The sequence below is a fragment of the Dendrobates tinctorius genome, unplaced genomic scaffold (assembly GCF_039654945.1).
Source record: "Dendrobates tinctorius isolate UK_male_01 unplaced genomic scaffold, ASM3965494v1 ptg000007l, whole genome shotgun sequence".
NCBI lineage: Eukaryota > Metazoa > Chordata > Amphibia > Anura > Dendrobatidae > Dendrobates > Dendrobates tinctorius.
The window spans coordinates 53,925,793-53,948,515 of record NW_027361675.1 but is presented as its reverse complement, the minus strand read 5'-3'; the positions used below and the strand labels follow the sequence as shown (position 1 = coordinate 53,948,515).

Below are 22,723 nucleotides of genomic sequence, written 5' to 3'. Positions count from 1 at the left end.
GCCAAACCGAAGGAACGTTAAGTTGGCGAGGGACATCTTTGGGGATAATTTCGTTTGTGAAACCGTAAGCCAAAAAAGGATCCTTAGATGGGAACGAGTCTGATGGACTCGGGAAGGTGTAAAACCATGTCCTCAATGCAAGAAAAAAGGTTTTTGGACAGAGAGAACGGTCAATTCTTCCAACCGGTCTCCAGAGAGAATGCTCTGATGAGCAAACTCGGCCACTCGAATATAGAACTTTGCAACCCGGTGGAGACGGGGCTAAGATATAGCGGCGGGTGCTTCCAAGGTTGAGCTTGGCAACTGCTGTGTGAGCTTGCCGTTGGTATCCCTGAGGGATGCCCGTCTAGGGGAGGAAGACCCGTAGTGGAGGTAACTGGAACCGGAGGGCTTGTAGTCGCAGACGTAGTGAACTCTGCGAAACTCTCCGGAATGAAAAGATGTATTGAGGAGTCCCTTTGTTTAGAAACAGCTGAAGTCAGTTCTGCAGACTGAGATCAAAAGAAAAAATATGAACAGTGTAGCAAGGAAAGTCCCTGAAAAAAATATGGAGTATGTCAACTGCAAAGAAAGCTTGCTCTAGGTAGATCACTTATACACTAGAAGACAACTAGGCTGATGAAAGGAAGATGAATCCGTCTGACGATGTAAATGACCAAATCCATGCTTGGTCCTCTGGAACCGGGAAGGAATTGCAGTGCGTAGACCCGTTTGCGGAGTCTAGGATAACACGCACCAGAGAATAACAGTGAAAGGATACGGTTCCAGCGGAAGGGAGAAACTCGTTATCACTAGATTCTCTATTAGATCCCGGACTGGATCAGGTTTCTACCCTGTCCGATGCTTGCGCAGAGTCAGATCCCCTTCCTGTCTGAGGTGGGATACTTGTTCCCGTCACGGTTGGAAGTCCCATCTCTGAGCTGCGGTAGGTTTTATCCGGGTGTCTGTAAAAAAGGATAGGTAAGTATCGACAATAAGGGGCTCAAGTATTGTGGTAGCTCAAGGCCCTCAGTATATACCAGACCCTAAAAGGTACTATTGGCCAATCATTAATAAGTATAACACACCAGGCAGTAAAGATGGCCTGCGGATAGTACTGTAAACTGACCAATTGAGTAGTTAGGAAAAGAATAATCAGAACGTGTGGACAAAACTCCTGCGGAGCAATTCACACTTAGAGTCCAAAGCATGCCGCAGTAAACTGCGACGATCCGTACCGGACACAAGAGTGTCTAACCTACCTGAAGGTGGAGTATCTACTTATGCTGCTGCCGAGATCCGCTCCGCCTGTACACGGTAGGGCCTAAATTTTAACTGATAACAACCCACAGATGTTATAGGCTATGGAATATGTAGATGACAGGTGTCCTTGACTCACCTGAAAGCGGTCTGTACCGCAGCTGCAGTCCACCAGAAGTAATACATACCGTCACCTTCCAGAGTGGTGATTAGACGGGAGCTTAGGCAGAAGTTGTAAAAGACCCTGAGGGGTGCGAGAGAAGGCGCCTTTGACTCACCTGACAATAGGACAGAAGAGCCGGACCGGTGTAGCCGATCAACCTCGGGTATGGTTGAGTTACCGGAAAGACGGCAAGTATCGAACAAACACGTCTGGAAGAGGTGTATGCATGTGCTCGATAGGAACCAAACACTGCTGCAATGGGACGCGAAGAACCTGAAGGCTGGAGCGTCTGACTTACCTGAATATGGTACAGAACACCAGTACCACTGCAGCGGTCAGCGAAGCCACGTCTCCCCTGAAGCACAGCACTTTCAACCACTGTACCTGGTAGATGGTGCGTCTGAAGCCTTGGTAGCGGATAGCACCCAGCTGCAATCTGCCCCTATTATCTTGAGAGAGAACCCGAACAAGGGTATAGGAAAGAGCCAATTTTTGTTGCGTGATGGTCTGAATACCTGACGACATTAGGCAGAATCACAGCCTCTGGGATGCGGTCTAGGCCTGAATACCTGACGACATTAGGCAGAATAACAGTAATACGTGTAGTGTGCCGCACCACGAAGACTGTCCTGAGGTATAACTTGACCAGTCCGTTCTTTTGACTGTAGAACAGTAGGCCTAGAATCAGACTAAACTCTACTCTCTGTTGTGCGCCTTGGTCGCAACCTCTGGATCTGCTGGTTGTGGTCAGCATCTTACTACACTGACGCACAGCAGACAATTGCAGGGTAACACAGACTTGTATGAAGCTGAAAGTCCGGCCCAAACACAGCAGACGTGAAGGGGTAGAGGCAGGCCTTTATACTGCTTAGAGCAGAGCAAAGTCAACGTCCGGAGGGCAGGAAAATGAAGGACTAATGCCTGGGTGCAGGGGATATGGACGCAGTTGTTATGCCGGGGCACCAGCATCCCTGTGTGTGTCTGCCTATCATTCCAGTGAATGTACGGCTCTGGATTATTATTGAACCAGGATTGCACTGCTGTAGATTATTACCGGTTATAGGTAACTAATAAGACAGTGACTGAACGGCTTCAGAGCACTGTACGGTTTCATATTACCCTTACGTCTGTGACTGTACGGCACCAGGGTACTATTACGTCAGTGACTGTACGGCACCAGGGTACTATTACGTCAGTGACTGTACGGCACCAGGGTACTATTACGTCAGTGACTGTGCGGCTCCAGGGTACTCTTAAGCCTGTGACTATACGGCTCAGAGTACCATTTCCGTCAAACTGTGCGACTGCAGAGTACCATTGCGAGACTGTATGGCTGCAGAGTACTATTACGTCAGTGACTGTAACGCTCCCGAGTATCATTACATCAGTAACTGTTCGGCTGCAGAGAACCATTACGTGACTGAATGGCTGCAGAGTACTATTACGTCTGTGCATGTAACGCTCCTGAGTACCAATACGTCAGTAACTCTGCGGCTGCAAAGTACCAATACGAGACTGTATGGCTGCAGAGCACTATTACGTCAGAGACTGTAACGCTCCCAAGTATCATTACATCAGTAACTGTTCGGCTGCAGAGAACCATTACGTGACTGAATGGCTGCAGAATACTATTACGTCTGTGCCTGTAACGCTTCTGAGTATCAATACGTCAGTAACTGCGGCTGCAAAGTACCATTATGTGACTGTATGGCTGCAGAGTAGTATTACAACTGCAGAGTACTATTACATCAGGGACTGTAAGGCTCCGGAATATCATTACGTGAGTAACTGGGCACTGTAACGCTAGAGCCACTATTGATTGTACGGCCCAGGAGAACTTATTACGCCAATTACTGTTGTGCTCTACAGGATCTAATACCCGAGAGACTGTATCACTATAACGCATAGCAGAGGAGCCAATACCAAAGTAGGATAATCTGCCACATCTCTGGACCTGCCGATAGCGTGGGGCTGCTTAAATTTTACTGTAAGGGACTTGCGGTGACAAGGCCCGCGCTGCCCGCAGGCAGAAATCATTATCGGTGCGCTCACCCCCATATGGCCGCACAGGGCCCCCAGCTACCCACATTAGAAGAGGGGCGCTGTCCAGACCTCCACTCTGCACAGCCCGAGCGGGGGCGGATCTAACCGTGGACTCAGGGCGCAGGCAGGAATCATTACAGCAGGAAGATGGCGGCGATGTGTCTTCTCTGTGCGCCGCAAGGTAGCCGGACATAGGGCGGAGTTTGCGCCGGGAGCTGAAGAGAGACGGGCGGGAAAAAAGCCCGCCGGATACGAGAACGGGGGGGCGGAGCTACCAAAGACTAGGCCGCAACTGAAGCCGGGGCCTAGATTAGACACAGGAGACCGCCGACGAAGGGGGGGGGGGCGCGGGGGCCCGAAAAACCTGGAGCTATCCCCTGAATCCTACCGGAAAGGTCAGGTGCGGGGGGAAGCGGCGGGGCATGAGCCCCGCGCTGAGGGGAGCTGGCTGCTGCCCACCATCACCTATTCTGCTGAATAGGGTACGAGCTGGGGGAAGCCTGAAGTGATCTGCCGGCAGGAGATGAGCTCTTCACATGTGCGGCAGGAGAGCGGCCAGATGAGGGGAGGACTAGGCCCGATTAAGCCGGCCAAGACTAAAAGGGGTTTCCTCTTCTTTATCCCATCTTCTTATGTGAAGTTCTTTCCTAGGAAAAAATGGTACCTTTTCTCCCTGTGGTGTCCGACGTCCGGAAAAAGGTTTCAGGACGTCACGTCTCATCCAACAAACAGGCTCTGGTGGGCGAGTAGGTGGGAGACGAAGGGCCAGGACCGGGTCTGCCTCACCTAAGCACGCTTCTGTGCTAGGGGTCTGGGTCCTGCCGGCTAGACGTAAGAGGATACGGGGTGGCAGTACACGCCGTACTCCTAGTCTCTTGTGGGAGTACAGATGTGACTATTCACTCTGTATCCCTTCTGTACCTGAAAAGGAACGACGCACATTGAGGTAGATAGGGGTCTAATGAAAGACCCGTGTCCACCTCCTACTGACACTAAGCTAAACTGAACATCCTACTTCCTGTCGGAGGGGTGTACACTGCGGAGGAGGAGCTAACTTTTTTTCTGCATAGTGTCAGCCTCCTAGTGGCAGCAGCATACACCCATGGTTTCTGTGTCCCCCAATAAGGCGATAGAGAAAAGGTGATTGGCCACACCACACACCCTTGTGCACCGAGTAGCAATACTTCGTTTGAACAGCAATTCTGTGCTGACAGGCTCTTTTAAGGCTATGTTCTCATGTTGTGTTTATGTTCCCAAGCAAAACCTGCTCCCTTGGCAGGAGAGAAGCGACTTAGCAAAAAAAATCAGCAGCAAAACCAGCTTTTTGTGTCACTTATGCATGTTAATAAAGTTTAGTGGCCCAATAAAAAAAAAGCTGACTTAACTTCCTTAGGTTTTTGTACCGAAAACGCGGTAAAAACTGATACCTGTGTCTTTGCACTTACCCTTGGACTTCCTATGGGTGAAAAAATGCTGCAAATTTGCTGGAAAAAAAAAATCACTGAAAGTAGTGACTTGATGCAGTTTACAAAAACACATTAGCTTTCCCAAATCAGTCAGGAAAATAAAACCAATGTGTGTGCATGAGTTTTCTGAAATCTCAGACTTTGCTGGTATTGTAAAACGTAGCTTAAAATTTGCACACAAAAAAAATGCAGTAAAAAGCAACGTGTGAACACAGCCTAAGACAGTGATGGCGAACCTTTGAGACCAAGTGCCCAAACTGCAACCTAAAACCCAATTATTTATGACGAAGTGCCAACATGTGCCAAATGCCCCATCATGATCCCCTTGTAGTAATATGCCACATCATTATCCCCTTCATGCAGAAATATGCCCCATCAAGATCCCCTTCATGCAGAAATATGCCCCGTCATGATCCCCTTCATGTAGAAATGCCCCATCAAGATCCCCTTCATGCAGAAATATGCCCCCATAATGATCCTCTTCATGCAGAAATATGTCCCATCATGATCCCCTTCATGTAGAAATATGTCCCATCATGATCCCCTTCATGCAGAAATATGCCCCATCATGATCCCCTTCATGTAGAAATTGCCCATTCCATCACCTCCATCATTCCCTTCTCCCCATCACTGGCCCTTTCCCCATCACTGGCCCTTTCCCCATCACTGGCCCTTTCCCCATCACTGGCCCTTTCCCCATCACTGGCCCTTTCCCCATCACTGGCCCTTTCCCCATCACTGGCCCTTTCCCCATCACTGGCCCTTTCCCCATCACTGGCCCTTTCCCCATCACTGGCCCTTTCCCCATCACTGGCCCTTTCCCCATCACTGGCCCTTTCCCCATCACTGGCCCTTTCCCCATCACTCCCATCATTCCCCTCTCCCCATCACTCCCATCATTCCCCTCTCCCCATCACTCCTATCATTAGCCCTCTCCCCTCTCCCCATCATTCCTCTCTCCATCACTCCCACCATTGGCCATTTCCCCATCACACACACACCAGCGGCCACACTCATCTCTCCGCGCGCCGGCAGCTTCCTTCGGTCGGGGTCACACTTGCGAGTGTGATGCGAGAAACTCATGCGAGCCTCTCGCCTCAGTACCTGGAACTGCTACGGCACTAAGACAGGAGCGTGAGACTGCATGTATTTCTATACAGCTGCACACTCCAGTCCCGAGTGCCAGCATCAGTGCCGGGTGTTGATGCGAGAGACTCGCGCAAGTTTCTCGCATCACACTCGCAAGTGTGACACCGGCCTTCCCCTCACACACTAAGCGGCGCGACCGTGGCTGGATGACATCATTCAGCTCCGCAGCCGCGCTGCTCAATAAGTGAGAGGAAAGAAGCTGCAGCTCCGGAGCAGTGAGGCGAGGCCGTGTGCCAGCTGAGACGGCTCTGTGTGCCCTCTCTGGCACACGTGCCATAGGTTCGCCATCACTGGCCTAAGAGATGACCAGCAAAGAAAACGTAGGTCAGGTAGATTACAGGCTATTATTGTAACATATCCCACTGTAGACCTTCCCAATGCCCATCAGGTGGTTAAAAAAAAAAAAAAAGACTATCCTTCAGGATATCCCTCTTACTATGTACATCCTGAACTTCCTTTAGCAGGTTTTGTTCTTCTCAGGCTCTGCTTGGCTCCACTTTTAAGACATTGCATTTTAACAAAAAATCTTCTATGTAAAATTGCATGCAAGTGCCAACTCTGAATGGTATTTTCACAATGAGCTTTGTGTCTAGCTTCAGAAAATATATTTAGAGAATATTTTTTTTTAGAATTCAGTTTCTATTTAGCTATAGACGCTTTGACACTTTTTTGTTCATTTTCTATCTAAATGTAAAATAGTAGCTTAGTTACTCACCGATAACGGTGTTTCTCGGAACCCATGACAGCACCACGGAGAGAGGGGTTCTGCCCATCAAGGACAGGAACCTACAGATAAAAAGGCGGCACCTCTCCTCCGCCCCCAGTTGGTTACAGAGCATTAGAGGGTCTCCCAGTTAGTTAACAACAAAAGTATATACATAACATTATAATATTGCATATTATGGAGAAGCACCGTGTCTAACGAAAACACTCTACACACATTAAACCGTGCTCACCGCACACGTGTAGGGGGGGGGGGGATAAGCGGGTGCTGTCATGGGTTCCGAGAAACACCGTTATCGGTGAGTAACTAAGCTATTCTTTCTCACCGATGACAGCACCACGGAAAGAATTTCAGAGATTGGTAGCTTAGGGAGGGACCACCGCCTGAAGGACCCTTCTTCCGAAGGTCAGGTCAGACGTAGAGGCTAGATCTAAACGATAGTGTTTGAAAAAGATGGGAGGTGTTAACCAGGTGGCCGCCTTACAGATCTGTTCTATCGATACCTCTGATCTTTCTGCTCATGAGGTCGCCACTGCCCTTGTAGAGTGAGCTTTTAAACCCTCCGGGATGGTATTCCCACTAGATGAATACGTCAGGGCAATCGCATCCCTTATCCACCTTGCTAGGGTACTCTTGGATGCCTTGAGTCCCTTCCGAGGTCCCTGGAAACACACAAAGAGAGGATCTTCCTTCCTACATCGCTTGGTGGCCTCTAAGTACTGAAGTAGGCACCTCTTCACATCTAGGGTGTGAAATCTCTCCTCTCCCCTATTCCTAGGATTTGGGCAGAAGGAAGGAAGGACTACTTCTTGGGACCTATGGAAGTGTGACGCTACCTTAGGTAGATATGCCGGGTCAGGTTTCAATATGACTATCGTCTAGGATTTTAGTGAACGGTGGTATCGCTGAGAGAGCTTGAATATCGCTCACTCTGCGAGCGGATGTAAGGGCCACTAGAAGTACAGTCTTTAATAATAGGGTTTTTAAGGGTGCTGACTGGATGGGCTCAAATGGGGGCCCTGTTAGTGCAGACAATACTAGGTTTAGATCCCATGACGGTAATATCTGGGTGATTATTGGTCTAGACCTGGCTGCGGTCCTAATAAACCATGCTATCCAGGGGTTGCCTGCCACATCCTGGTTATACAGGGCACCTAGGGCCGCTATCTGTACCTTCAATGTATTAGTCGCCAGCCCGTTCTAACCCCTTTTGCAGGAATTCGAGAATTTTGTCAATCTGGACTCCATGCTGCACTCTTGTCCCTGAGCTAGACAGAAATTTCCTCCAAGTTCTCCCATAGGCTGTGGTTGTGATCGGTTTCCTACTCTTTTGTAGCGTGGAAACCAGGTTTTCTGAGAACTCCTTCCCCCTCAGCAGTGCCCTTTCAAATTCCATGCTGTTAAATGGAGGTTCACTGCCCGAGGGTGTAACACGGGACCTTGGGACAGAAGGCCCGGGAGATCTGGTAGAACCCAAGGGTCGGTTATTGACAGTGTTCTCAACCAGGAGAACCAGGTTCTTTTTGGCCAAAAGGGGGATATTAGTGTCATTCTTGCCCTGTCTTCTCCGACTTTCCTTATGACTGCCGGGATGAGAATGGGCGGCGGAAAGGCATACATTAGGCCCTGTGTCCACAGAAGCATAAACGCATCTAGGGTCCGGGGATTTCCCCTGGGGTTTAGGGAACAGAATGCTTCCACTGTTTGGTTTTTGTGGTCGGCAAACAGATCCATGTCCGGGATTCCCCACATTTTTACAATCTGCCGAAAAATGGACTGTTTTAGGACCCTTTCCCCCTGGTTTAACTGGGTGCGACTCAAAGTCCGCTCTCTGGTTTTCTGTTCCCCGTATGTGTAATGCAGAGAGGGATAGTAGGTTTTTCCCAGCTAGGGTGAATATTTCGGAGGATGTGTTCATTAGTGTTCGGGACCTGGTTCCCCCTGATGATTTATGTAGGCCACAGTCACCCGATTGTCTGAAAATATGCGGACATGATGACCTCGTAGTGCCGGTAGGAAGTGTGTTAGGGCATAGTCCACTGCCAGTAATTCCTTTTGGTTTGAGGAGGCTTTAGTTGTGACCTCACCATTCCTCCTCAGCCACCCTGATGCTCATATGTGCTCCCCATCCGTGGTAATTATGTGTGTGATTTTTACTACCCAGGGAATCCCTTTGGATAGGTTGTCTCTGCTTCTCCACCAAGCTAGGAATGAATAGTTTTGGAATCTAGTGTAACGTGACCTTCCAAGTGACCCCCTAATGCTAACTGGTTGGCTAATACATCCCATTGTAGATCTCTCGTATGTAGCTGCACCCACTGGACCGCTGGCAGGCAGGCGGAGAGTGACTCCAGTAGTGACATCGCTTTTCTTAGCGTCATGAAAGGGTTCTGAATCGCTCTTGCTACTATCTGAGCAATACTCTCTTTTTTGTGGTCTGGAAGGTAACACTCCTGGGTGTTTGAGTCCAGTGTTAGGCCTAGGAACTCCTGAACTTTGCTGGGCTCCAACCTTGATTTTTTTAGGTTTAGAGCCAGCCGAGGTTTTGTAAAGTGTCCATCACTCTTGTTCCTCCGTTCCTTGCATCTTTGGGCCGAGTTACTCGCTATTAAAAAGTCGTCCAAATATGGGATTATTAGAATATCTTGTTCTCTTAGGTGAGCCATCATTTCTGCTACTAGTTTCGTGAAAATTCGTGGGGCTACAGAAATCCCAAATGGTAGGGCCCTGTACTGAAACTCCCTTATTTCGCCTCCTATGGAGACCACCAGTCTGAGGTATTTTCGGGAGTCTTTGTGGATGGGGACGTGATAGTACGCATTGCTGAGGTCTAATACTGTCATGAAGCAATGTGGGAAGAGAATTTTGGTGGTTGACTTGATTGACTCCATTTTGAATTTTTGGTTTTTGACATAATCGTTAAGCCTCTTTAGATTTATAATTGTCAGGAAGGTACCGTCCGGTTTGGTCACTAGAAAAAGAGGGGAGTAGAACCCTCTGCCTCTCTCCTGCAGGGGAACTTCCTGGAGGACTCTTTTGCTTAACAAGCTTAGGACCTCTTTTTCAAGAGCTTTTTGTTCTTTTATTGACGATCTTAGTGGAGTCACCACATATTTTTGAGGAAGGAGAGAAAGTCTATCCTTAGCCCTGATTCTATCAGATTTAATAACCAGGGGTTGTTTGATATTTTCCTCCAGGCTGGGAGAAAAAAAGCTTAGCCTCCCTCCCACCCTGGGCAAACAGTCACTTGGAGGTTTTTTTGTCTCGGGACGAGTTACCGAAGAAGAACCCCCTGTCCCTCCTTCTGTCGTCCCATTTCTGTTCTCTCGGGGGGTCTCCTTTGGAAAAACTTTTTATTCCGAAAGGACCTTTTACAGCCTGCAGGACCCAGGTTTGGGAATCCCTTCTTTTTATCCCCTGCCTTTTGGAGGATGTTATCCAGTGTCTCTCCGAATAGGAATTTTCCTTCACAGGGGATGAAGCATAGCTTCATCTTAGTCTGTAAGTCCCCTGGCCAACATTTGAGCCACAGCGTTCTCCGGGCTGCGTTTGACAGGGCTGCTGCTTTAAATGACAACCTTACTGAATCAGCTGATGAGTCAGCTAAGAAGGCCGCCGCTCCCTATTACTGGAATGGATTCCAGGATCTTCTCCCTGGGTGTACCTTCCCTTAACTGCTTCTCTAGTTGATCCACCCACACCATGAGGGCTCTGGAGGTACATGTTGCCGCTATCGCTGGCCTAAGATTTACCCCAGCTGATTTCCAAGTGCCCTTGAGGAGAGTATCGGCTTTTTTATCTAAGGGGTCTTTTAGAGTACCCATATCCTCAAAGGGGAGTGCAAATTTTTTTGAGGCCTTGGCGACCACGTCTAGTTTCGGGGCTTTGTCCCAAGATGTGGATGCCTCCTCGTCAAATGGATATTTTCTCTTAAGGGAAGGGACCGTGGAGTTCTTCCTATCCGGTCTTTCCCATTCTTTTTTTATCAGGCCCTGTACATTCTCGTTTAGCGGAAACACTCTACGTTTCTTTTGGCCTAGTCCCCCGAACATTATGTCCTGGACTGATCTATCAGGCCGAGGGTCTGCAACCCCCATGGTAGACCTTACTGCCCTTAATAACAGGTCTACCTCATCTAGGGGAAAACAGTGACGGCCCCCTGTTTCTTCATCTGAGGATGATGAGTCGGTGTCCGAAGTCTGTGAGGTAACTTCCCCTGACGTCGAGACTTCTGACTGGGAGCCTACTACTACATCCCTTTTTTTTGGCTTGCCCTTGTGTTTTAGGGATAAAAAGGCACTTAAACTCCGAACGGATTAATGCTCTTAGATCCGAGACGTAATCCAGGGTTTCATCACAAAGAACTTCCTGTATGCAGGAGTCGCAGAGCTTTTTATCCCAAGAAGCTGGTAGTAGTCTGCTACAGGTGGGTAATTCCTTGTTCTTTGTTTTCTCTTTCTTCTTTCCCTAATAAGGGAAAGAATTCTATTACAATGGGTAACATTCACGTAGATCACTTACCCCATTATGCGCGGTTGCAGATCCCTCACGGGTAGATCCACGGAAGGTGACTTGCTCCTCGCAGTCGACTTGCTCCGCTGCGTGGAGTGGCTACTGGACCGGCCCTCGCGCCTGTCCTTCTCTTTTTGCCGGTGGTGGTGGTGGTGGTGTTGCCTGTGCTGCTGCTGCTTAGGCTGCAGTATTGGCTGCTCCTCGTGCTGGTCACTGTCCTCCATACTTACAGGACGCTTCCAGCAAGGAGTAGCTCCAGTGTTCTCCTTTTGAATTTCCCGGCCGTGACGTCATCTCCTCTCCCAGCCTGCCCCACTGTGTACCCGCAGAGCGCGGAGTGCGCCGACCGCAGGGACCCGGAAGTCGTTCTCTCCATTTCCGGGGCAGCGCCATATTGGTACACATCTGTACCGCGGCGCTGCCCCCGCGTGTACAGGCGTCCTCCAGCCCCGGCCTCCTTTCCGGAGCGGCGGCTCTGTCCTCTCACCCCCGCTCACCCTGTGAAGCCCATCGGCAACAGCGGTGGCGGCTTCAGGAACCGACCCCACCGCGGCAGGGGCCTCCCCGCTGCCAGTACTACGGACGGGACGGCCCTGGACTCCTCTTCAATGGTAAGTTGCTGCCGCTGCTGCTGGTTTCACGGGTCACCCGTCAAGGACAGGAACCCAACTGGGGGCAGAGGAGAGGTGCTGCCTTTTTATCTGTAGGTTCCTGTCCTTGATGGGCGGACCCCCTCTCTCTGTGGTGCTGTCATGGGTGAGAGAGAAAAAGCCTTTTTATCAATATAAAAATATCAATTAAACTTTATTTTGTCGAGCTTGTGCAACTCCTCTACAACTATGCTGCAGTTTTTGATACAGAGCCAGCAAGCACACTGTTTTAGGCTGCTGTAGACTGCAACTTCTGAAGGTTTTTAAGCTTCACTAACCAAATCAGTAAGTGAAAAATCACACAGCACACTGATATATCTTGGTGGTATCCTTGTACTGTCCGTTTTTTCTAACCAACCAATTCACATGGATGGAAGCGTAGGATCCACAAGTCGGACCAGCATACAACATGTCCTTATGTGAACGAATCAGTCAGTACACAAGAAAAACACTGGACAGCATATGTATGTGAAAAACTGACATAAGAGAGAATCCGAAGAAGTGGCAACTGGGAGAGCATCTAAGATGTCAGGCTAGATTGCAGAAGCATGCACACAACAAACCTGAAGTCAAGTCATGCCAGGTATTAAACATTGTCTTTCCAGACTCCAGACACAGATTCCCTAACTAGACACTAAAACACCAAACCGTGGTAGAGTGGAGAAATGTTTGTACCAGAACAGCTAAGATGGCATCTTGTACTTCATACAAAGAAAATCAATACAAAATCCTTTATCTCTGTGGTACCACACACCTGAATTTTTACATATAGATCAGTCCATCTATTCCTTCTCTTTGCTGGTGCTGCACCCTATCTAGAAGTTCTATCTTTTCACATTTTTTGGAACTGCCCTCTGATTAAACCGTTTCGGGTGAACGTCTAACTCCTCATTAAGCAAGTTTTCGGAGTAGATATCCCTATAGATCCTCAGGTCTATTAAATATTTTCCCTGACTCCATATCTAAAAGATCCATTGATTGCTGTTACATATGTTGCTAGCAGCACACTGATTGCTTACGGCTGGAAGCAAACCTCTCCACCTTCACAACTAGACCTATATTCTTACATCAAGGAACTCAGGAATTTTGAGTACCAGGTAGCCCTTAATGACAATACTGTAGACAGATTTAACCTTATTTATTCTCCCTGGGATTTCTCTGGGCCATGTTAAATATATGACCTATATGAGATGGATATTATTAGGTCATAATCATAGCATTCTGTCAAATCCCCCTATTCTTTTTTGTCTGTGTGTGTGTGTGTGTTTGTGAGCTTTCACTCTTTATATACTCCTATACTTGAAAAAGTTTAACCGAACTCTAAAATATGATTATAGAATAAGATTGGTTGACAACATAAAAAGGATAGTGAGAAAAAAACATTATTTTCCTGTAAAAATTGAAAACTATTTCAATAAAAATTACATTAAAAAAAACAAAACATCTTTCAGCACAATGGCGAGATCATTCCTCAAACTGTGGGATAAATCAGTACAGGAATAAAGCTGAGCTGATACATGCAAGTTAGTAAAAGCAGCAACATCCTTGACTCAGACGGCACATTGAGCATCTATTACTGAGAGGGACCACACTTACTCACACCCCAATATAGTACCTGTCTCATGTCCCCTTGTGCAGTAAATACAATGGCCTCAAGACCATCATCTGTACACTCAACATTCTCTTTTTCCACCACGGTCATCAACCTGGCAAGAACCTGTGCATCAGTTAATTTTGTGTATCGGAGAACAGCACAGCGAGACTGGATAGGCTCTGACGAGATAAGAAAAAAACAAGCAGAAGAACAGCTCAAGTAACAAAATTTAACAGGAAACTAGATGCACTCCCCAAAGTATGCAAATCTATTTTGAAACTACCTATAATTTTATCAGACGCATTGCAGGCCAAGGCAAAACGTGTTGTTTTCGAGTAAATTTCCATCGTTCTCCTTAAAGCTTGCTGGGCTCCATCTGTCATGCTATATAATCAAGAAAAAAAAAACATTTCAGCAAAGAGAAATATTTGATTATTAGTAGAGACTACAACAGCAATTACAGTCATCTGAAAAAAAAATGTAGAGAGAGATAGAGAAGGATTTTCCATAACACTTTTGTTTCCAGCATAAATTATGTTTAACACCCTGCCTTTTGGGTGAAGATGTTAAATTGCATGCTGGAAAGCAGCCCTGCTGGCCCTAGAAGCCTTTCTGTGCACTGTACATACATTGCATTTTTTTTTTTTTTTAAATTCTGTTCTCACAAAATCAGATCTACTACTATAGGACCACTGCGTTTTATCAACACCAAAGTCAGCACAGCAGTCTACCAGGTAATTTTAGAGCACTTCATGCGTCCCTCTGCCGACAAGCTTTTTGGAGATGGAAATTTTAATTTTCTAGCAAGATTTGGTACCTGTCCACACTGCCAAAAGTAACAATACCTGGTTTTGTGCTTGATTGGCCAGCAAACTCTCCTGACCTTAACCCCATGGGGTATTGTCAAGAGGAAGATGAGAGACACAAGACCCAACAATGCAGATGAGCTGAATGCTGCCATCAAAGCAACCTGGGCTTCCATAACACCTCAGCAGTGCCACAGGCTGATCGCCTCCATGCCATGCCGCATTGATGCAGCAATTGATGCAAAAGGAGCCCCGACCAAGTATTGAGTGCATTTTCTGAACATACATTTCAGTAGACCAATACTTCGGATTTTATAATCATTTTTCAAGCTGGTGTTATAATGTATTCTAATTTACTGAGATAATGACTTGAGTTTTCTTTGGCTGTAAGACATAATCATCAACAGAAATAAACACTTGAAATTGATCACTATTGATAATGACTATATACGAGTTTCACTTTTTGTATTGAATAACTGAAATAAATTAACTTTTTGATATTCTAATTTTGTAAGAAGCACATGAATGTGGTTTGCAAGGGCAGGGGAAAAGTTGGGGATGGGTGCAGGGACTTGACCTTACCAAGATTGTCTTTTGGGCTCATACCCATCACAGTAAAAAAAACGGTCTGACTTTAGTCCAGAAAACTGGGATGGGTGTCATGCGAGTACAATATGATTTTTAACACCTAACATTCGATTTCCATGCAAATGCTATCCGATTTTAACATGAGCTTTTACTTGGAACAATTCCCTATGTACTGTAATTTACATATATTATTCCAAGGAAATATTCTTAAAGAATATATATATATATATATATATATATATATATATATATATATATACACATATACACACACACACACACACACACACACACACACACACACCGTATACACTCGCATATACGCCGAGATTTTCAGCTCATTTTTTGGGGCTGAAAGTCCCCCTCTGGGCTTATACGAGAGTCATATACCAGGGGGTCAGCGGGGGAGGGGGAGCAGGGGATGGCAGGTCATACTTACCCCCTCTAGTGCGGTCTCTGCAGCCCCCCTGCTTCTCCCAGTCTCAATCTCCTCTTCCTTCAGTGGTCACATGGTAACACTCATTAAAGTCATGAATATGCGCATATTTATGACTTTAATCAGCGGTACCACGTGACCGCTGAAGGAAGGAGCCCGAGACCGGGAGAAGCAGGGGGGCTGCAGAGACCGCGCCAGGAGGGGATAAGCATAATCTATATTCGCCTGTCCTCTCCTCCGCGTCCTCTGTCTGTGATGTTCAGGTCAGAGGGCGCGGTGACGTAGTTAGTGCGCGCCACGCCCTCTGTCTGAACTTCACAGAGAGGAATCCGGCAGACAGAGCGACGCGCAGCCATGGAGCGGGGATCGGTAAATATCGCCAGTGCCGGGGTCCTGAGCCAGCGGTGACTCCGGCACCTGTCCCTGGTTGCTCAGGACACCAGCACCGGGTCTCCAGCGACGTGAGGGGAGTATGCCTTTTTTTTTTTTATTTGCAGTGGCAGCAGCAGCATATGGGGGTATAATCTATGGAGCATCTTATGAAGCAGCATATGGGGGCATAAACTATGTAGCAGCATATGGGGGCATAATCTATGGAGCAGCATATGGGGGCATAATCTATGGAGCAGCATAATCTATGGAGCATTTTATGGGGCAGCATATGGGGCATAATCTATGGAGCATTTTATGGGTCCATAACCTTTATGCGGAAGCATTTGGGGCATATTATTCTATGGAGCATCTTATGGGGGCATTATTAACCTTTGTGCAGCATTATATGGGGTGTATTTTGTATGGATCATCTTATGGGGCCTGTTATCATTGGGTCACCAAGGAGGAGAGCAAGCCCAAGCTAAGCCACAGAAAACCAGAGAGGCTGGTAACTAAGCGTATTGCAGACCCCTGATCCTATCCACACAACTAGCAGTAGCCGTGGAGCGTGCCTACGATGATCCTAGACACCACGGCACAGCCAGAGAGATAACTAAGCCTAAAGCAAGAAAGGGGAAATCTAAACTGCCCCAGAGCAGACCCCAAAGGAATAGATAGCCCCCAAACATATATTGTTGGTGAGACAAGATGAAAACACCAACGCAGGTAGGAAAATAGACTGAGCAAACGATGGGGTCCACACTGACTAGACAGGAAAGGAAAGACACTGTCTGCAATCACGGAAAAAACCCTGCAAAAAAGTCCAACACGTCTGATGCAAAAAATACTGTAGTCGTACGACTTTGCCCACTATATCAGCACTCTGTTATATTCTGAAAGCAGAGCAAAAAGAGGCCAATCTAATAAGGGACAAAAACAAACTGGCATAAGCAGTAACATATGGATGGTGATTCAGTACAGCCCCAGCCGGAGCTGGCTGACCCACACAAAACTGAAATAGACAAAACCAGATCAAATGTAAACAGAATAGCAAATGAACACTTAGCTGAACATGCAGGGACTGAGCTGGAAACTAAGACGTCAGGAGGCAGGAAGAAAAATCACCAACAGGGATAGAGGGAGTTGGCTGTCTTAAATCCCAGTCTGAAACCCCAGATCTCCAATCGTCGTCCTCATCATCAAGTGGCAAACCTCTGTTAATCAGATCAGCTCCATTACCTCCAGTAACCACCAGAGGGAGCCCAGAAAGAGAACTTGCAACCCCTCTGTCAATTTGACCAGCTCCACTACCTTCAGTAGTAACCAGAGGTAGGCCAGAAAGCGAATTCACAACAGTACCCCCCCTTGAGGAGGGGTCACCGAACCCTCATCCACGCCACCAGGCCGATCAGGATGGGCCTGGTGAAAAGCACGAACCAATCTATCGGCATTAATGTCAGAAGCAGAGACCTAAGAATTATCCTCCTGGCCATAACCCTTCCATTTGACGAAGTACTGGAGTCTCCGTCTAGCCAAACAAGAATCCAATATTTTCTCTACCTCATATTCCACATTGCCTTTAATCAATACAGGGTCAGGAGGCGCCGCCATAGGAACTACTGGCTCCACAAACCTCTTCAACAGAGATTTATGAAACACGTTATGGATCTTAAACGAAACTGGAAGAGCCAATCGAAAAGAAACATGATTAAGGATCTCCAAAATCTTATAAGGTCCAATGAATCTTGGCTTGAACTTTGGAGACGCAACCTTCATAGGAATACTCTTTGACGACAACCAAACCACATCACCCACTTTAAACCGGGGACCAATGGTCCTATGCCGGTTGGAAAACAGTTGGGCTTTTTCCTGAGAGAGGGACAACTTATCCACCACTTGGTCCCAAATCTGCTGCATTCTCTCTACCACAGTGTCCACACCTGGGCAGGTAGAAGATTCCACCTGCCCTGAAGAAAATCGAGGACGAAACCCAAAGTTACAGAAAAAGGGCGACATCAAAGTGGCAGAACTAGCTCTATTGTTTAGCGTGAATTCAGCCAAGGGCAAAAATGAGACCCAGTCATCCTGATCAGCAGGTATAAAACATCTCAAATAGGACTCCAAAGTCTGGTTTGTTCTGTCAGTCTGCCCATTGGTCTGAGGATGAAATGCAGAGGAGAAAGATAACAGAATTCCCAGTTTGGAACAAAAAGCTCTCCAAAATCTGGAAACAAAGTGGACTCCTCTGGCTGACATAATGTTCTCAGTAATCCCATGCAACCGAACCACCTGTTGTAAAAATAAGGGCACCAACTCTAAAGAAGATGGCAACTTTGGGAGTACAAGATGGATCATCTTAGAAAATCTATCACAAATCACCCAAATAACAGTCATTCTCTGAGAGACAGGAAGAGCAGAAATAAAATCCATTGAGATATGGGTCCATGGCCTCCTGGGCACCGGCGGGGCATCAACAACCCACTAGAACAAGAACAGGGTTTGGACCAAGAACCAGTCCCACAGGACTGCACAAAATTCCTGACATCACGAGATAAGGCAGACCACCAAAAAGACCGGCTCACCAAATCTCTGGTACCAAAAATACCTGGATGACCAACCAACACGGCGCAATGAATTTCAGACATTACTCCCTTCTTCCACTGGTCAGGGACATACAATTTTTCCATAGGGCAACGTTCAGGTTTGTCCTCCCGAAATTCCTCCAAGGCACGTCTCAAATCGGGCGAGATGGCGGAAAGAACTACACCCTCATTTAGAATGGTAGTAGGCTCGGTCACAATAAGAGAATCCGCAAAGAAACTCCTAGAAAGGGCATCCGCCTTAACATTCTTAGTGCCCAGAAGAAGAGACCACAAAATTAAAACGCGTGAAAAACAAGATCCACCTAGCCTGTCTAGGATTCAAGCGTTTGGCTGATTCAAGATAAATCAAATTCTTGTGGTCGGTGAGGACCACAACTTGATGTCTAGCTCCATCCAACCAATGTCTCCACTCTTCAAATGCCCATTTCATGGCCAACAATTCCCGATTCCCCACGTCATAGTTACGTTCAGATGGGGAGAATTTTCGAGAAAAGAAGGCACAGGGATTCATTCATTTTAGAAGTCACCGGATCTTTTTGGGACAAAATGGCTCCTGCACCAATCTCAGAAGCATCTACCTCCACCCGAAATGGGAGTGAGACATCAGGTTGCCGTAGAACCGGAGCAGAAGTGAATCTCCGCTTAAGCTCCTGAAATGCCGAGACTGCCTCTGGAGACCAATTCACCACATCAGTGCCCTTTTTGGTCAGATTAGTCAGTGGTTTGACATTACCAGAAAAATTACTTCTAAATTTACGGTAGAAATTAGCAAAACCCAAAAACTTCTGGAGAGCCTTCAAAGAAGTGGGCTGAACCCAATCATAAATGGCCTGTACATTGGCCGGGTCCATTTCAATAGCCGACGGGGACAAAATGAATCCCAAAAATGAAATCCTCTGTACACCAAAGAGGCACTTCGATCCCTTAACATACAGAGAATTTTCCCTCAAAATCCGGAATACAGTCCGGACATGTTCCACTTGAGAATCCCAATCACTGGAAAAGATCAAAATATCATCCAGATATATGATCAAATACTTATCCACAAAGTCCCGGAAAATATCGTTCATAAAAGATTGGAAGACAGAAGGGGAATTAGTGAGCCCAAAAGGCGAATTAGTGAGCCCAAAAGGCATCACCAGGTACTCAAAATATCCCTCTGTAGTATTAAACGCCGTCTTCCATTCATCCCCGTGCTTGATGCGAATAAGATTATACGCCCCCCTGAGGTCAAGCTTGGTAAACCAACAGGCACTTTTAATTCTGGGAAATAAATCAGAAATCAGGGGTAACGGGTACTGATATTTAACAGTGATTTTATTAAGGGAACGATAGTCAATACATGGCCTTAATGAATCATCTTTCTTGGCCACAAAAAAAAAACAAAAAAAACAAAAAAAAAAAAAACAGCACCTAAAAGGTGAAGAGGATGGTCTATTATGACCCTTCTCCCACGACTCCTTGATATAAGATCGCATAGCATCATGTTCGGGTACCGATAAGTTGAAAACCGGACCCTTGGGAAATTTACACCCGGGCATTAACTCAATTGCAGTCATAACTCCTATGAGGAGGCAAAGACGCAGACTTACTCTCACTAAATACATCAGAAAAATCAGCCAAATAATCAGGAATATCATGAGACTGGGGAGAGGTGGAGAAAACGGTAATTAGACCTACCGGTAATTGTGTTTCCAGGAATCCATCCTGACAGCACACTGGAGGACGTCCTTGTCATCCGTAGTGGGACAGGAAACCATGAGAGTTTAAAAGGATCCTCCCCTTCCCATCCCTCAGTGATTTCACAAAGTAACACCTCTGGATGGATGCAAACAAACAGAGTTTATTTAAACCAACATTCTTCATACACATGTTACATCACAGTTGTATGGAAAGTATTATCGGGAGGGATCTAACAGTGCTGTCAGGATGGATTCCTGGAAACACAATTACCGGTAGGTCTAATTACCGTTTTCCAGGTCACCACCTGACAGCACACTGGAGTAGTACCAAAGTATATTGGTCTTAGGGCGGGACTACTGCGTGGAGCACCTTTCTCCCAAATGCAAGCTGTTTGGATGCTATGTCTAGTTTATAGTGTTTGGAGAAAGTACTAAGACTGATCCAAGATGCCGCCCTGCAGATCTGCTCTGCCGAGGCTCCCCCCCTTTCTGCCCATGATGCGGCCATGGCCCTGGTTGAGTGGGCTCTAAGGTTCCCCGGGGGAATCTGACCCTGTGCTTTATAGGCTAGGCTAATAGTGGATCTATTCCACCTTGCTATTGTTGATTTTGACGCCTTCTTCCCCTTATTAGGGCCTCTATATTGGACAAAGATTGCTGTCCTGCCTCCAGGGTCTGGTTGCGTCCAGGTAGCTGAGTACAGTTTCCCTTACGTCCAAGTTATGGTAGGCTTTTTCCCTGCTATTCTTGTGAGACTGTAAAAAAGAAGGGAGTACTACTTCCTGATTCATGTTGGAGTTTGAGATAACTTTGGGTAGGAAGGCCGGGTCGAGTCTTAAGACTAAGCGGTCACTAAACACCTGTAAGTAGGGATCCTGGGTCGATAAGGCCTGCAGTTCTCCTAACCTCTTGGCTGAGGGTGTGATGATAGGGCTATGTCATAGAACACGCTCAAGGCTGCTATCTGCACTCTCAGAGTACTGGGTCTAAGGCCCTTTCTGAACCCTTCCTGCAAGAAGTCAAGTATTTTCGGGATGTTGGGCTGGTCAGTTTCGACTGTCACCTCTCCACAAAAGCTGCAGAACTTTTTCCAGATGTTGTTATATATTGCTGCAGTCACGGGTTTCCTACTTGCTTGTAGGGTAGAAATGACTTCTTCCGATAGACCCCTTGCTAGGACCTGCCGCTCAGGATCCAGGCTGACAACTGGAAAGCCTCCGGTTTTTGATGTAGGACCGGAACCTGATGGAGGCGGTCTTTCCTTCTTGGCAAAATGGGTTCCTCGTCCGCTAGCTTCCCGAGAAGGGGAAACCAACTTCTTGGCCAGTTGGGGATTACCAATATGACGCTGGCTCTGTCCTCGCAGATTTTCCTGAGGACTCGTGGAATGAGGGCTAGGGGCGGGAAGGCGTACAACAGGCCCCTGCTCCAGGATTGTGATAGAGCATCTATTCCTGCCGGATTTCCCAGGGGGTTCAGGGAGTAGAAGGTCCTGAGTTTTGCGTTCCCTTTGTCCGCAAACAGGTCTACTGTTGGCTGCCCCCAACGGTCGCACAGGCTGCTGAACACTTTGTCGTTGAGCCCCCAGTCCGTTGCAGTTATCCTCCTTCTGCTGAGGAAGTCCGCGACCTGGTTCCAGGAGCCCTCCAGATGCACGGCCAAGATTGAGAGGACCTCCTTCTCTGCCCATCTGAAAATCTGATCTGCTAAGGCCTGAAGTGTTGGATGTCTTGGTCCTCCTTGGTGACGGAGAAAGGCCACTTTTGAGATGACCTGTAATACTCAGTAGCTGGAGATGACTTTCTGCCATTCTCCCGAGAATTTGAGCAATCGCCCCCTACTCTGGTGGCGTAATTTCTTTCGGGAGCTGGACCCTGGGCCGGAAAAGATGTTATGTCTGTTCCTACTTCTACCCTCACGTCCTTTGGGGTAGCTCCATCGACCCGATTTCCCTTTCCCCCTATAGTCCATTCTCTGGTTGTAACGGGGTCTACGAAAGGGCTGGTATTTTTTACGTTTCTCTTCAGGGAACCCCTTTTTTTTTATCTGATGCTTTCTCCAAAATGTCGTCGAGCACAGGCCTGAAGACCCTGCCCCCAGAGAAGGGAATTGAGCAAAGTTTATTTTTTGACTGCATGTCACCTGTCCAACTCTTAAGCCAGATAGCCCTTCTGGCTGTGTTGGACAAGGGCTGGCTTCTGACCGTGAATCTAACCGATTCTGCCGAGGCGTCGGCCAAAAACCCAGAAGCCAACTTGTGTAAGGGGAGGGACTTCAGGATGGTTTCCCTCAGGGTTCTAACAGATGCTCCTAAAGGTCATCTATCCATAGATGCATGGAGCTTGCTACCGATGTCGTGGCTATATTTGTTTTTATAACCGCTGCTGAGCTTTTCCAGGCCCTTTTTATGAGGCCGTCTGCTTTCCGATCTAAGGGTTCCTTCAAGCTTGAGGAATCCTCGAACGGAATTGCCGTCTTCTTTGATACCTTTGCTATGGGGATGTATATTTTGAGGATCTCTTCCCAGACCTTGATCTCCTCAGGGTCAAACGGCAGATGCGACCCAAAGTCTCTGGGAATAATTAACCTTTTCTCTGCCTCATCCCACTCCTCCAGTATCATTGCCCGTATGTGGGTGTTTACTGGGAAGACCATCGAAGTCTGGGAGCGTAATCCTCCGAACATTTCGTCCTGTA

At 47.2% G+C, this 22,723-nt stretch overlaps 1 protein-coding gene across 3 annotated transcripts in view; it reads right to left on the bottom strand.

The window, feature by feature from the left end:
• RFC2 (replication factor C subunit 2) overlaps positions 1-22,723 on the bottom strand; it is a 66,861-nt gene that overhangs the window by 5,785 nt on the left and 38,353 nt on the right. For all 3 annotated transcript variants that reach the window (XM_073574856.1, XM_073574858.1, XM_073574863.1), the window contains 2 exons: positions 13,824-13,924; positions 13,562-13,719 (listed from right to left, as the gene is read on the bottom strand). In XM_073574856.1, the coding sequence (XP_073430957.1) occupies positions 13,562-13,719; positions 13,824-13,924 (259 nt within the window). The remainder of the gene's footprint in view (positions 1-13,561; positions 13,720-13,823; positions 13,925-22,723) is intronic.